Here is a 16,555-nt window from a genome sequence, read left to right as displayed (position 1 = left end):
AAATTGTTAGTCCAGCGCAACTTTTGATTTTGAAATTATCGTGTAATTATTCTTAAGTTCCACCGCAATTCGTCAATGTTATTGTAAGGATGAAGTGCGTGCATTTGTGTTAACAGTTTGACGAATAGTAAAGGGTTATTTTAACTTCCATCTGTGTGGTATTCTTTTACGCCTACGCGAGAAGTCAGCAGGTTTCCTCGTATGATCATTTTAACTGCATGTTAGCTAAAAGGTTTAGATCTTACAGTACTTCCCAGAGCAATTACAACAGAGTTTCTTCCGGAGTCTGAAAAGGAATAGTACACGAAAACTGTTCGTCTTAGGAGGCCTTGGATGGTGAAAAGAAGAGAAGAGGGTCTTTGCCTTTGTAGCAGCTAGAGTCGTCATGCATTTGGTGGTGCGATCTACAGCAGTAGGTTATAATCCAGGTAGGTGTGTATAAGATGAGTGTTCTTAACGGTGAAAGTAGCGTTAGTTCCCAGGTAGCGATATCCAATCCAGGCAACACACGATATACGTAAATATTGTTACGAATTTGGTATTTAAAAAGCTAATGTTAGTTTAATTATAAATTAAATGGTTTTATTTCTCGCGCAGTGCAGCGCTTGACGAATATTAAAAGAAAGCTAAGCCGGAAAATTGAAAATACAAGAGCGCGTGCATTAAATAAATAAATCTCTCTTTTTGATTTCGAGAAAGTACTCGAAAATTCTAGCGCGTGATTTTAAAATCTTATAAAAGGAGGAAAACATCTCAGTTCGTGTAGTTGCTTAGTTTGTTGTTGTTTAGAAAACTGCTCTTGTTGATTGTAGCGAATTCGCGGATTAGGTTTCTTTAGCTGTTTTGAATTACGTTCTATTGGACATTTGAGTAGTTAAAAGATAACTACTGTGAGATATTGTAATATTGCACGATAGTTTGAGAAAATTTAAGCATTTTTGTTGTGATAATAATAAATTTTTGTTCATTTTTCATCGGACTTGTGCATTCTTTTCGTAACGACCCGTACGCACGCAAAAATATACAGAATTTACTTCGTGAAGCGTAACATGTAGTTTGACTATGTAAAGGTAAGGAAGGAAACCACATGTCAGGTGACATATCCTTCTTGCCGTAGAAGATTTGCAGCGTATGGACGAATGAAAAAAATCCTCCACAAAAATTTCATAATTTAGAAGCGAAGCGCAATTTTCCAGTAATATTGGCCTCTGTCTTATTGCAAAATTTCGCATTAAGATTGTTAGGTATTCTTTTATTCAGTTTTCAAGTATGATGCAAATTTTCATTGCGGATGAAGTAAGCGGCACCAGTGATAATCCACAAAAACTTGTTTCGCAAGACTTGCAATTTCTTTAGTTCATTTTCTTTAGCACTTGTTCATTCTAGTGACGCGTAAAAAAAGATCATATGGATGTGTACACGTAACTAACGGGCAAATATGAGTCTGAATCAAGTAATGAAAAAAATTTTCGAATGACAGAGTATGGATTTTCTGCGTGCGCTGTTTATGTGCGTATGCCATGCGAAGGATTGATTCAACTAAAATCCTAAGTATTTTGCCAATTGTTCATTCGAAGAAGCGGAGAGCAGCCGGATTTATTTTGAAGTTGTCAGAGATGATATCTCAAGTTGTCTGTTCTAAAGGATGCGTGTCCATAAAGCAACTGTCTTAAGCCCCTTCAAGAAATGAATAATATTTCAATGAATTGAAATGAATCAATTTGATTTGCGATGAAGGGAAATGGTTGATATTAAACAAAATGGCACAATTGAATCAAGGGCTGCATGCATTTGGACTCCGTCTCTCCTGAGCGCTGAGCGTCGCCTGGGATATTCATAGACCTGACTGTGCTGTCTTACAGTGTTAATAGTCATCCTGGCAGAAAGGATTATTTCATCCATATATAAATATTACATGGGCTTACAAGGCTTGTGTATAAACATGCATATGTTAATTATAAACATTGTCTTGTATAAAGTTACATGAGATACTAACATATATATTCATGACAGTTATGTGTACGTTTAAACATTATCTCATTTCATATTTACAATACTGTTACTGAGATAATCACAATAAATTTGTATTTCAGTTACACATTGACTGGAATTTTAACCGGTTTACAACATTACATTAAACAAGTATATACAATATGAATAGTAATAAGCTTACACTACAATAGTTTGAGTTCTTACAGTCCAGTTACTATTCTACGGGGCGAGCTACTTTGCTAATGTTGATTTTCAATTGCTGTAATATTGACACACTTCTCCAGCTTTCCTCCGTTAAATCGTAAGCTGAGATATCCCTAACTTTGATCTTTTGATACGTCATTGCTTCTACGTTTTTCAGTTTCGTCTGCCCAATCTTCAGACTACTTTCCTTGACAACACCCAGCCCATGAAATTTATTCTTGTGTATGTGCGTACTTTGCCGAAATAATTCCAGAACTCTAAAATGCTCATTTCTAATGCCCCTACGTTAAGGACTCCAGATATGCTTCATAATGTATGCCGTGAGATGAAGTACCGCTTATATGTTGTCCTTGTTACCAAGGGGAGTCATCTATAATATTTATAAAGCATGTAAACAATAGTTTGAGCTTCCTTTCACACTCTCTGCAAATCTTGTCGATAGATTCTTTTTAATAAAATAGTTATAGTCATTTATGTTCGCTATATTCATTTCGAATCACCCAACACAGATCAATACTGCAATGAGGTTTCAGAGGAATCTTTAGTAGTATAGAAACATTAGGTTATTTAGAAAAGTCGGAGAGATGAAAGATTAGCAACCGCCTTCGCCGGGAATCGAACCACGAACGTCTGGAATACCGGCCCACCGTGCAGAATCACTATACCACGAAGGCACGCTAGGAAGGAGGGATATATACCTTATATACTTCCTCTTTTAACAGCGACTGGGGTTTTTAGGGGAACCAATCGCCAAATCCTGAGTGTGGAGAATCTTCATCCAACACCCTTTTACTTCGGGCGTCACTTTAGAGACATAAGGTATTTTTTTGGAAGCAGGCAAGATGAAAAATTAGCAACGCCTTCTCCGGGAATCGAACCGCGGACCTCTGAAATACCGGCTCATTGTGCTGAGCAGTACACCACGAAGGCAAGCTAAGAAGGCGGGAGAAATACCTTATAGTATGTTTACAGCTTTATAACACTTTCCCTTTAAAAATCTAGTATGTGAATGAAAGATGAGTTTACATCTTTTTTCTAGAAAATTTGAAACCGCCTTTTTGTTAGTTTCATTAATAATGATTTTAAAGGAAGCTGTAGTTGTCTGTCTATATGTTGTATATAATTATGTGACGAAGAATGTATCTGGAAAACATTTATTCGCAAAGAGCCCTTAATTACAGAAGAGGTTTATTAAAATACGATAAATTTTAAAACTAAATACTGCGACACACAGGATACATGAGAAAGATACCAGAGGTTGAATAAATATGGCGGTCGTTGCCCACTTGGTTAATGAACTCGTCGCTTCGAATCGGTGATAAAGATAGACTGTTTATTATGTTTGGTGTGTGTATGGATAACGGGTATTTAAACCCGTTCCAATGAAAGCCCTATTGATGAAGCTATAATACAAAAATAGGGGCCCAAGTTGTCAACAATATTCCTACAATATCCCAATTATATTAGATCGGTAAGAGATGGTATTGGCAGAAGTGTCAATGTCAAATGCAAATGTGCACTGTTATCCTAAGAATGAATATTAATAGACTTCTAGCTATCGAAAACAATAAACAGGGCTTAATTTCTAAAATTAGAAGTACCGGAGCCCTACAGAAAATCGGTGAGGAATAAAAGAAAAAATAAATAAATAAAATAAGTAAAAATAAAAATATTTGAATAATTTAAATTAAAAGAAATGCAAAGAAATAAAGACAAATCTAATAAATTATTAAATTAGTTTTAAATAGTTAAACAAAAAGTCATCGGACCTCGTCTTGTTTGGGTCTTCTTGCTGGAATTACATTTTTACTCAGAAGCAGCTGGCACCGTCTTATGCAGAAGCACTATTTCAAGAGATGCCAGATACAAAAGCCATCTCTTTTTTTGCAGCACATAATGAAAAAAACATAAAACTACAGCATCACTAAATATAATATTGATAGTTCTAGAAGCATAATGAAGAGATGGAAGGAACTTTGAACGGAAAAGTGTAGCTTTAAAAATGAAGAGTTCAAGATTTTCTGATTCCGATGCTCTGTCGATATAGTTCTAACCATCAAGAAGAAATTTTCTCTGAATACGATCCAATAACAACGCGAGAATAAACGTAATATTTCTCTGTACAAATGACAGCAATGGTCCTCCCGTTTGGTTACATCATTTAAACAGTCTACAGGAGCTCTGCAGGAGGAAGACCCTAGTGTGGAACGTGCACGACCAGGCTATCACTTCTAGTACTTTCAGGAATATAAAATTTACTCGCTGTTTTAAATTCATTGCATATCTTCGAAAATAAGCCTTTAATATATAATTGGGAGCTTTTCTTACCTTAAAAGTGTTAAACTCTGTGCAAGGTTTGAGTGCGAGGAAACGATAGGCCTGCAATCAGAAGAGATGCATTAGAAGGGATTTTTAAAGCATGTTTATTATTAAAACAAAATTTATCTGTTAAAATTGTGCTTCATTTACATAACAAATGTGTCGAAGCCCTTTTAGGCCTCCGGGTTTTTTTTTATAACATTTATTTGTGAATACTGTATTGAAACAAAGAAGCATATTGCGTTAATTTTGTGCATAAACACATTTACATCTCGTGTAGTTTTTTTTTTTTTTTTGCGTTCCTGCCTTAACCCGTCACTTTAAAACCTACATTCCTATAAAAAAATGCATGTTTTAGTACGCTCCACCACCCCTCCAAATTTGTACCATGATCTATGAAACATCCTGCATATTCTTCCTCAAATCCTTAATTTTATTAACGATTTGAGGAATCATTAATTAATTCATTATTCAATTATTTATCATTAATTGTATTAATTTTAATATGGTTGTGTTGCTATTATTTTTATTTAATGTTCCCTTTATTATTACGCCTTCACCTCTGATCTTTTTCAGCATCTTGCGAAGAAGGTGACTGCAAAAACGGCGGAAATTGTACTGAATTCAGAGGTTCCACATTATGTGACTGCCTGCCAGGAACATCAGGAGATTACTGTTCTGAAATTGCGGATTGCAAGATAGATAATTTTTGTGGTTCCGATAACGATTCGACGTGCCTGTACGGCAGTTTTCGAATGGAAGCTGTCTGTCAATGCTCGAATACAAGGAAAGAATTTAATTACAAGGAGAAAATCTGCAAAGGTAAATTCCAAATTTTTCGAGTTCTTTTTCATACAACTAAAGAAATGAACGTTCAAGATGAAAGATAGCTCATATAAGATTATTATTTTACAAGTGTTTCTTATAATTATAAAGATTGATAATGCATGTCATAAAATGTAAATTTCGTGTTAATACTTGTCATTTACATAAAGATTTTAATTTTCAGAATTTCTCTGGCAAGATTCTTTTTATGCAAAGACATCGGTGGCTTATGGGCAAGTTATTATTAAAAAAAACTTCATAAAATTCAAAAGAAAACAAAATATTCTTATGTTAAAGATTTTATGAATACATTTCTGGCATTATTTATAAATAATAAAATATATATAATATATTTCTGAGCCAATATTTTGTGCCTGTGGAATATCCTTACGCTGTCCATCGACAGTTAACTATGCTGCCAATTTTAAAATATCACGGGTTTTGTCTATTGTCATTAAAACAGTATATTGTTGTGCTAATATCATTTTAATTCTTCAACGACCGTTTAAGCTATTAGATTAAAGAAGTATTTAGCTATAAGGATAAAAAGAATGAAAAACATTTTTAATAGCATTATAACGCGTTCTGTTCCCGGTTTACTTCATAATATGTTTTCTCGCTCCTTTCGGCATGCCATCGAGGTGTAACTGCTGGACGAGGATTCGGAAGACCTGAAATTCAAGTCCCGGTGAGTGCCTTCTTCAATTTCCTGATATCAAAAATTTTCAAAAGGCCATAAATGGCCATCGAATTAAAAAAAAAAAAAAAAAAAAAAAAAAAAAAAAAAAAATGGGGTGGATGATAATTCATTCACCACTAAGATTTGGCTACCGGGTACTCTAATTCCCAATCTCCTTCAAACTCTGCAAATATGTGAACCTCACATATGATGTACACTGCGAAAAAAAGATGGGACATCTCCCGTTCTACTGGGCCGATTGACAAAATTCAAACTGCGTTTTTCATGTCTCGAAAGCGCGACTTACGATATGTATTAGATTTATATATAGCACTATTCTAACATAGGTATTTTGACTCAACATCCGACTTTTTCTGAAATAACATACCAATATTTTTACATATTTCGATTTTACGACTCAAATTATGTCAGATTGCCAAGTTTTGTAAAAATCGTATGAGTAGCTTTTAAAAAATTAGCTCTCAAACTTTTAGCTCCTCAATGTTAAATGTTAATTGAGGAGCTAAAATTTTGTCCAAAAAATTTTGTCTCATAAAAAGTCTCAAAATTTTAGCTCCTCAATATTTTAATATTTCTTTTTTTATTAAACTTTTTTTATTCTTCCTTTCATATTTCGAAATTTAGGTTCATTCCAAATAAAATTCAGCCATTTTTGGTGTTTTATTATTAAATAATTTTTATAAATTTTTCGAAAAACATTTTGAATTATAACTATAAATGTTTTACCACACTCTTAAAGTAAGTATAGTTCTAAGCATACCTGCAAAAAATTAGAGATTTTTATTCACAATTCTCTAAGATATACACGAACTTACATATTTTCGCGTACTGAAATTTGGCATATTTTTTTCAGCGATAATAGTGCCAAATGTGGTTTATGGATTTTTTTGTTACAGTGAAATGCCACAGCTATTTTTAACCTTAAATTTGTTGTGTAGAGAATTTGTCTGATAACGGTATAAAAACTAGGTGAATGATTTTCTGATTTATAGAAATTTTAATTTTATTTGATTCTGAATTATTTATTTTAAGGCTTTAATTTTGGGGAAAAACAGATGCTTCTGGGAATATTATTTAGTTTAAAAGAATATTATTTATTTTCCTCTATTTGCAAATCTTGTACAAACTTTGATTCATTGTGAAAGAAGCAGGGAAAGGGAAGCAATTTTTTGCCAAGTCATGATTTCGCGCGCTTTGTCCTTTAGAATGTTCGAGAAGGAATTTTCATTGTGGAGTTGACCTTAAGAGAGGAAGTACGTGACCAAAAGGTCAAAGGTTGCTACTTGTCTTTCAATGTAAGTCATTCAGGTTTTTGGCGATTGAGGGTCCGGTTGTTGGCTAAGCGAAGAAGGGCGCGCATGCGGGATCACCCTTATTTCCGCATTCAGGGGTTGAAAACGCAAATTTTGTCTAAATTAAGGGGGCGATAAGTGAAGCCATAGTGGGAGCCCGCGTTTGTGAAGGAGACAAAGGAAATTCGAGTTGGACTCTCTTACTTACGGGCTTGCTGGAATTTTGGACGTTACTCTGGAAACTTGCTGGAAAGGGAGAGACCAGATGTAATTACGAAGAGAGATGTTTCCCGACGGGGAGCGGCAAATATGCTCCCCGGCCGCGTTTTGGTTAAGAGGACTCTCTTACTGACTGGCGGGTGGAACTTACTTGGGACGTTACTCGTGAAGCTTGCTCTTGGGATGAGTAAGAACAGGCGAGCCGTAATTGCGTAGAAAAAACGTTTCTGGCCGGAAGCTGCAAACACGCTCCCTTGCCGCATTCTGCTAAAGAGGCGAAATTTGAACGAGTTACCTGCATGTTGACTTAGGACTTTCAGGACCAAGCGGATAGCCGTCCTGGGCAGCAGTGCTCCTGTTTCTGTTCTACAGTGGTGAAGTGGCGTCGACATTATGAGAACCAGTGTAAAGATAAGGCCGGCCGACGTCAACGCTTATTAAGATACGAGTCCTCCACTTCAAGATGTCCTACACAAGGTAAGTTGTATATATTTTTTTGTGTTTATTCGATCCTCTCACGTGTAGTAAGCATCTATATAACATTTGGTGCCGTGACCTCTGCTTAGTGGGGGATCGGATCGAGAATTGAACTTGAATTTTGAATTTACCTATTTTTAGTAATTTACTGCTTTAATGAAGGGGTTCAGTCTATGTGCTAGGATTAATTAGTTTTGATTTGTGTTTGCTTATTTGTTAATACTAGAGGATAAATTTTGAGAATTTGTGTGAATTTCAGGAAGTTTGGACTTTAACGTTAGGCAAACAGAATTGAACTTTAAAATTAGGAAAAATATATATTTTAATGTAGCAGAATAGGTACTGTACATTTTTACTGTTGAAAGTCCTTGAGTGTTTTCTGGATGTATATTTTTGATTTCTGATTTCTGATACAAGATGGAAAATGAATTATTTCACGATAATCCTATGCTGTTTGTGTATCCTTGTATAAAGTTTCGAGTGCTTGTCTTTAAAAACTGGACTCATTTTATGAGCACTTCTAAGAGAAAGAGATTAAAGACTCTAATTATTTTACTGAACGAGACAAGCCATAGCTATGCGTAGCTAGAATTTTTTTGTGTGTGTTTTTGCTACTTATTTAACCTAGAATCTTGTGAAATGTGTAATTGTGAGGGGTAACGTTAGAGAAATTTTGATTTTTTTGACTTAATTGAAAAATATTTTGTGAAATGTATGTAATGTTTTCATGATTCTCTAGCGTGGTATATTATTGCTTTTTGATTTACAATGTTTTGATATGATTCCAGTATATTGTGTAATGTGTTAGAAAAGTTAGAAAATTTAATTTAGTATTGAGCAATGAATTTATAAGTTCTGAAGGCATAATGATACAAATGAATGAGTAAAAATTGTAGATTTTTTTTTAATTGAAAAAATTCTGTTTTAAAGTTAACATGGGTTAGATTTGGATTTTTGCCTGAGATCAGCAATAGTGATGTTTGGTTATTTAATTTTTTTTTGGATTGAATTCATCAGCTTGAGTGAAGTTCTAATTAGTTTAATGAGTCAGAGTAATTGAGATTAGTTATCTTCTGAGTTTTAAGTTTGTGAAGAGTTGTCATGTGAGAATTGTTTAAACAGTAGAAATTGAGTTAGTCTTGTGAATTGTAGAAAGTGAATTTTAATGAGAATTTTGGTGACAACGGGAATTGGTTTTATGAAATTTTTGAAATAAGTTGAGAAGATTAGTTACTTTTGCTCTGTACTCATGTGTGGGAATTTTCTGTTGATTACAAGTAGTTTGTCTTGAATTTGCTAGTGAATCGTAATAGATTTTATTTGACTTATTGAATTTTCTTTCTTGGTTGGACTTGTTGCTGAATTTGGGGTTAATTTTTGTCTTGACATAAGTTTTGTATTTGACTTGTTAGTGTCAAGTTGGTTGTATCAGGTTTTTGTTTTGTTTTCTGGTGGTTTCTGCCAAGGTCCGAAAAATGTAAGTTCTCTGATGTTTAGTTTCTGTGGAAGAATTGAGATTTCTGTGGTCATAGGAAAATAGTAGAATCTGAGTTATTAATTTCATTTGTGTGATTTTTAGGGATTTTTGAGTTACGAGTTATGAGTATTTTTTTTTTAGTTTAGCACTTTTGAGAACTTTGCATTTGTTGCTTGCAGTTAGGTCTTGCGTGAAGTTGTAATGTCCTGAAAGCTCGTTTTTTTGTAAATACTTGCACTTCATGGTGGCACTTGACCTCTTACACCGGGGCAAACAGGAACTTGTTATCTGAGAAATCTATTGTTGTATCTCTTTCATTGTGTTGGTTCAGAATTGTAACGTTTCAGTCAGCGCACTTTTCTTTCCGAGATTAGAGATCTTATGTTCTCTTTCAACGTGTCTGGAGGTTTGCTTGATACGTAAAAGTTTGAGTCTGTCATTTATAATACAGCGCTTTTCTCAGCTTACATGGACGCGGTAAAGAGTTACTTTGTTTCTTTTGTTTGGGTGGAGGTGTTGCTGAAGGCTGCTACTTAGGTTACTATACAACGTTTTGGAAGAGTCTGATGCAGAATAGATCTCAGTTTTTGCCTAAAATTGGGGTTTTGTTTTGAACACTTTTTTTGATTTGTGATATTTTATTTAGTGTTCTAGTAACGTGCTTCAGTCCAGCTTTGATTGATTTCTTTGACTAGTTGAAATTTTTTTTGGTGGACCTAATGGATTTTTAAAATTACTGAATTTTTTGGGTGTTGTCTTACTAAGGGGACTTAAGTTTGGTGTTGTTACTCACTAGTGTTTACTTTGAGGTTTGAAATTTTTAGCGACACTTCACTCTTGCTGGTTGATTTTATTTTTTGGATTGATTTGAATTACAGTGAAATATTTTTGACTTGATATGGTTTAACGTAATGATTATTCGTGTATTTGTTTAGGTATTGCAGTTTAAATTTTTTTAAGTATCACTGATCTCATTGCTCATTTGAATTATGTACGAAATTTTTACAGTTTAATTGTATTTTCATTTTATGTGTATATGTGTATCTTGGTAGTATCTGTTTGTAAATTTTTGGCCAAACGTTATTTTGTACATGCATTAGGTATTAGTATTATTTTTGTGTGTCTTGGATAAAATTCTAATTGGTATTTGCACAGCGTATTCGTTATGCTATTTTCGGAATTGATTTTGGTTGGATTGAATTTTTGGACAATCACGTTTTCTTTCTTTCTTTCTGATTTTTTTGTGTGGGGTATTTTCGGCTGGTTCCGACGTTCCTTGTGTTGTAACGTTCTTTTCTTTTCTAATGCCTGGCCCTGATCAGGCCGCTTCTTGTTCTTAGACGTGATTGTTTGGGATTCATTCCTGGAAGTTATTCAATTTCGTAGTACTTAGGGGGGTCTTTAGTCTTTGTTTGAATACGTTCATGTGACATATTTTATTTGGAATTATTTGAATTATTAGTGTGTTTATTTTCTCAGGAATGTATTTTATGTATCTGCGGCGCGTTAATTATCTTATTTTTATTTATTTATTTATTTATTTATTTATTTTTTTTGGTGTGAACGATTGGATTAGATTATTTCTTTCTTCGGGTGTGAGTATCCGAACACATTCAGTGGCTTATCTATCGTAAGGGAAAAATTGACAGATAAAGTCTTCTTCAACTTTGAAAGAGTGATTGTTCTTCCTTGGTCGAAGGTGAGACGTAGGAGGGGGAAATCTGGTTTCTTTTAAGGTCAAGTTTCTCTACTAAAGCTATTGTGGTGCTGAGTTCACATTACGGGATTGTTGCTTTCACTTTCTCGGGTTGAAGGCTGCAGGGGGGAGTTGCTAACACAATGATTTCTAACTACAGGGTTTTTCCTCGCTTGCATTGACAACTCCGTACTCATTTATTGTACTCCATATTGTGCTCAGCAGAAATTGTCACAATAGTAGAATGTGCTCGACTTCAGGTGAAATTGTTTACATTAGTGGACTGAAAAAGAATGAATAGATAAATAAACGTTCAAAAATGTGGCCACACAGAGACTGCAACACTAGTGTGATGTAATGAACTGGGAAAAAAAAAGGAGAAATTCTTTTTGTCATAAAATTATTGATTGATCTTAGACATATTTTGTTTGTGATTAACGCCTTACTTTTTATTTTTGTATGTGTTCTGAATTTTTCTAGGTTTAATTAATTAAGTGATTTAATTGATGTTTTTGATTAATTGTTTTTGATGATCTTCCTTGAGTATTTTAATTAGTAATTGCTTTGATTAACCTTGTTGTTTTACTTGCACATTTTGGACTTGAAATCTAATGTGTCAGTAACGTCACTGTACCAAGGAGTCGTGTGAAATATTGTTATGTTATCCTTTAGCCTTATTGCACGGTATGAGTCATGGTATTTCAAGAAGTGTCTGTCTTCTAAATTTTGGCACACCAAAATTTAATTCCTTAGGGGAAAGGAAATGTTGTGTAGAGAATTTGTCTGATAACGGTATAAAAACTAGGTGAATGATTTTCTGATTTATAGAAATTTTAATTTTATTTGATTCTGAATTATTTATTTTAAGGCTTTAATTTTGGGGAAAAACAGATGCTTCTGGGAATATTATTTAGTTTAAAAGAATATTATTTATTTTCCTCTATTTGCAAATCTTGTACAAACTTTGATTCATTGTGAAAGAAGCAGGGAAAGGGAAGCAATTTTTTGCCAAGTCATGATTTCGCGCGCTTTGTCCTTTAGAATGTTCGAGAAGGAATTTTCATTGTGGAGTTGACCTTAAGAGAGGAAGTACGTGACCAAAAGGTCAAAGGTTGCTACTTGTCTTTCAATGTAAGTCATTCAGGTTTTTGGCGATTGAGGGTCCGTTTGTTGGCTAAGTGAAGAAGGGCGCGCATGCGCGATCAGCCTTATTTCCGCATTCAGGGGTTGAAAACGCAAATTTTGTCTAAATTAAGGGGGCGATAAGTGAAGCCATAGTGGGAGCCCGCGTTTGTGAAGGAGACGAAGGAAATTCGAGTTGGACTCTCTTACTTACGGGCTTGCTGGACTTTTGGACGTTACTCTGGAAACTTGCTGGAAAGGGAGAGACCAGATGTAATTACGAAGAGAGATGTTTCCCGACGGGGAGCGGCAAATATGCTTCCCGGCCGCGTTTTGGTTAAGAGGACTCTCTTACTGACTGGCGGGTGGAACTTACTTGGGACGTTACTCGTGAAGCTTGCTCTTGGGATGAGTAAGAACAGGCGAGCCGTAATTGCCTAGAAAAAACGTTTCTGGCCGGAAGCTGCAAACACGCTCCCTTGCCGCGTTCTGGTAAAGAGGCGAAATTTGAACGAGTTACCTGCATGTTGACTTAGGACTTTCAGGACCAAGCGGATAGCCGTCCTGGGCAGCAGTGCTCCTGTTTCTGTTCTACAGTGGTGAAGTGGCGTCGACATTATGAGAACCAGTGTAAAGATGAGCCCGGCCGACGTCAACGCTTATTAAGATACGAGTCCTCCACTTCAAGATGTCCAACCAAGTTAAGTTTAATTTTTTTGTGTTTGAACTTTAAGCAAGTTTTTCAAAAACGTCCTTAGAAGTAAAAACAGCGTCGAATCTTAAAATTAATTCTCAGGCTATCAATTGTTTTCCCTTTCCTCTTTTTAAATTACCAGACAAACCTTAAGTTTTTTTTATATGAATTTAAATGAAAAAAAAGGGTAAATGACAACTTGATGACTTCTCTTTAGACTCTCAGATGAGGTTAAGATTTTTTTTATTGTGATGTAACTGAAGAAACTGTTATTTAATCTGGAAACCTATTACAGTATGTTTTCTTTATATATTTAATATGTTTTTCCTCTATATCTTGTATATGCTTTTCTTATGTTTTCGATCCTCTCACGGCGCGGTCCCGGGATGCATTTTTTCACAACGCAAAATGCTTTACCGTTTCATTATACGATCACTAAAGGTTTGGGTAATTAGCAAAAATTCTTAAGAGTTTAGTTTCCTTAGATAAGGAAGTAGAAACCTTTCACGGCAAGTAGGTTCATATTTAACATTTAACATATAGGAGTTTCTTATTTAAAAATGGTACCTTGAAGTAAAGCTATTTAACCTTGGTGTCGAAACTCTCTATATAACACATTTCAAATAAATTTTTACGGAGAATTAATTAAATGAAATTTTTTCTCGCAATGACATGGAATAAATATTTATTCATACTATATGAAAAACTATTTTTTCTAATTATAGATGATATTATTCAAGTTTTTAACTTTTTTAAATTTCTTTCTTTCTTTCTTTTTTTTTTTTTTTTAAATACTTGTAAGAGTAAATTGTTACCTTCGCCTTGTTATCGTCTGCTACTTTACTTTGACTGCGCTTAAACTGAATTGTCTAAACTGAGAAAATCCGTTTGATGTTTCTTTTCACAATGCTTTTAAGCAAACAGGACGTTGACATTTTTGGTCATGTCCCAGCTTTAAAATATATATATATATATATATAAATTTTTACATTAATTCTCTTCGAAGGAATATTTTAAATAGCTAATTTCCTCTCGTGTTATAGACAGTATAAAAAACATGATCTTTAATATGATTTAGATTGTTTGTAGCCGATATAAAAATCGGGTCACTCAGTGGTGCAAAATAAACAGTGCTGGACTGTTTTATGTCTTTGTCATTTAGCAAAAAATCTTTTAATTAAAATATGTATCCTTTGGACATTGCTTTAAACTTTAGTTAAAATGCCTAGAAATTGAAAGGCTGTCTTCAAATGAAACGCAGTACACTTCGACGCGTACACCAGCAAATACTATCAATTGAGCTTGTGCTAACGCCAAAGACAAAAACGATATCATTGCAGATTAAAGCGAAGAGCGGCTGGTTTTCAACTATATAATTATATAAATTTAAATTACGTTATCGAACATCATATCATCATAACCGGAGAATCCCATGATTTCTTAGTTGAATTATTTGAATATTCAGGAATTTATCCGCAGTGATGTATGTGGATATCTCCTAAAGACGTTTTCCCTCTTGATGAAACGAGTCTTTCCTTTCATCTTATGTCTTCAAAATGCTTAGCTTCTAAACACTCATTATCAAACAAAATGCTTAGCCTCTAAACATTGAAGGCTGTGACCAAATACCGATGAAATGGACTGAATTGGATTATTAAGTTACGGCAAAGCAGGGCTATTTGTCTAAAACGAAATATGCCTTCGTGAAGAACTTTCTAAGGGAAACCAGCTGGCATACATGTTACAACGAGAAAAACCACGAAAACGCCCATGCAACCAGCCCGTTCGTCGGGATTCTAACCCCAGAGCGAACTACTAGTGTTCAGCGACGTTACCGCTCGGCCGTATGTGGGCCTTTATGAAATGGAAGGCGAGAAATTTATTTAAAATGAATGTCAGAAATACCAAGATGTTTCGAAAAGTTGGATGTTTTTTAATATACTTTCAGAATGCCTGAAGAAAAAGAGCAAGCCATTAAGGAAAAAAAAAAAAAAAAAAGTACACAAAATTTAGTATTTTTTTTTAACTTAAACCTTTTTAATCTTATGATATTTTATTTTTGCTTCTTTAGAAATAAAATATTTGACTAAAACATGAATAATATTTTAAGAAACTAAATGTAGGACGATAAAATTGTGTAAAACAATGAGCACAATGTTAAAGCTATTTAAAGCAATATATGTAAGTCATCCTAAGCTAAAATGTCGGTTACACATATTTCTCATTTATATATCTTTTCTGAATGGAACATTGAAAGGCGTGTTATCTGTGCTTTACTGTATTTTCTCTTTTAATATATTCAGTTTTCAGCGCCCCATAGTCTGGGACACAAAGTATTCTTCCGAAAGAACCGCAATTCAAATAAATAAAATATAAAGAAATATAAAGAAATTCGCCAAGTTGCCATATAAAGAAATTCGCCAAGTGAACTATTCTTGGCGCAAACCAAAAAAAAAAAAAAATAAAAAATAAATAAATAAAAAAAAAAAAAAAAAAGCGCCAACATAAATTTGTGAATTTCTCCGTAAATTTCGCACCAAATGTTACAAAATTTCATATTTAGGCATAATGTGAGTCGTAGAATCGAAATATATAAAAAAATTGGTATGTTATTTCAGAAAAAGTTCGATTTTGTGTCAAAATAACTATGTTAGAATAGAGGTATACTATATAAATTTAACAAGCAAGGTAGTTAGTACAATACTGTATGACCAATTTGGTCTAGAAAACATTTTGCGCAATATGCTGCAAAATAAGTAAATTAGAAATTGTAGTAAGCTCGCCTAAAAGTTACCAGGAGCTGTGGCTCCAAAAAGTTCAACACATTTTAAAAAACAATGTCATTGAAGGGTGAGAAATTTTGCTACACGAAAAAAGAAAATAAACACAGTAAAATACTTAGCGTTGGAAACTAGTAATGGCAAAAATACAGTAAAATACCTATGGATGTGACACTTGAAAAATTGAAACATATGAAAATCAAATCAAGGAACAAGTTAAAACATAAAACAAACAACCGCAAGTCACAAATACCCATCTTCCGATGTAACTTTATAAATTCCACTACACATTTTAATATTCTGTAGAGCTTTCTGGATAGTCCTAGCGACAATAAAATGCTCTATCAATTGAGTACAAATGCTGATAGTGGTATAACAGACGGTGCAAAAACTCAGTTGGTGGTAAGCAAGTAAATATGTCTGCTTTAAAAGGGAACTTATATTAGGTAGTTCCTCCCTATTTTCCACATGCCTTAGGGGTGTAGCCGGAAGCACCCTCAGCTCGTATTCGGGATGTCTTGAGTTCGAATCCCGGAGAGATCATTGCTCATTTTTCACGTTCCAGCTTTCGTATAACCCAAGGGTCGACCCGCGGCCGAACCGCCAGCAGTCTCATCAATCCGACCCGAGACAGCTTAATGACTTATTGTTGTTATTGTTGCTGTGATAAGTTAGATAATAAACGCGGAATAATAACTCGGTTTTATTTACATGTTAAGCAAAGCTTAATGACAATCGTTCACTTGTAGAAAATATGA

The 16,555-nt window shown here is 34.2% G+C and overlaps 1 protein-coding gene across 1 annotated transcript in view; it reads left to right on the top strand.

The window, feature by feature from the left end:
- Window positions 1-6,526, top strand: part of LOC118201049 (sperm transmembrane protein 9-like) — an 84,640-nt gene extending 78,114 nt beyond the window's left edge. Inside the window, exons 8-9 of the mRNA XM_085811275.1 lie at window positions 5,092-5,337; window positions 5,525-6,526. Of these exons, the coding sequence (XP_085667401.1) occupies window positions 5,092-5,337; window positions 5,525-5,646 (368 nt within the window). The 3' untranslated portion in view covers window positions 5,647-6,526. The remainder of the gene's footprint in view (window positions 1-5,091; window positions 5,338-5,524) is intronic.
- Window positions 6,527-16,555: the final 10,029 nt, after the last annotated feature.

The sequence above is a fragment of the Stegodyphus dumicola genome, chromosome 1 (genome assembly GCF_044657685.1).
Source record: "Stegodyphus dumicola isolate Sdum_Otavi_A_Nest chromosome 1, ASM4465768v1".
Classification (NCBI taxonomy): Eukaryota; Metazoa; Arthropoda; class Arachnida; order Araneae; family Eresidae; genus Stegodyphus; species Stegodyphus dumicola.
Note: the sequence above shows the minus strand (reverse complement) of the source record. Positions and strands in the feature narration are given on the sequence as shown.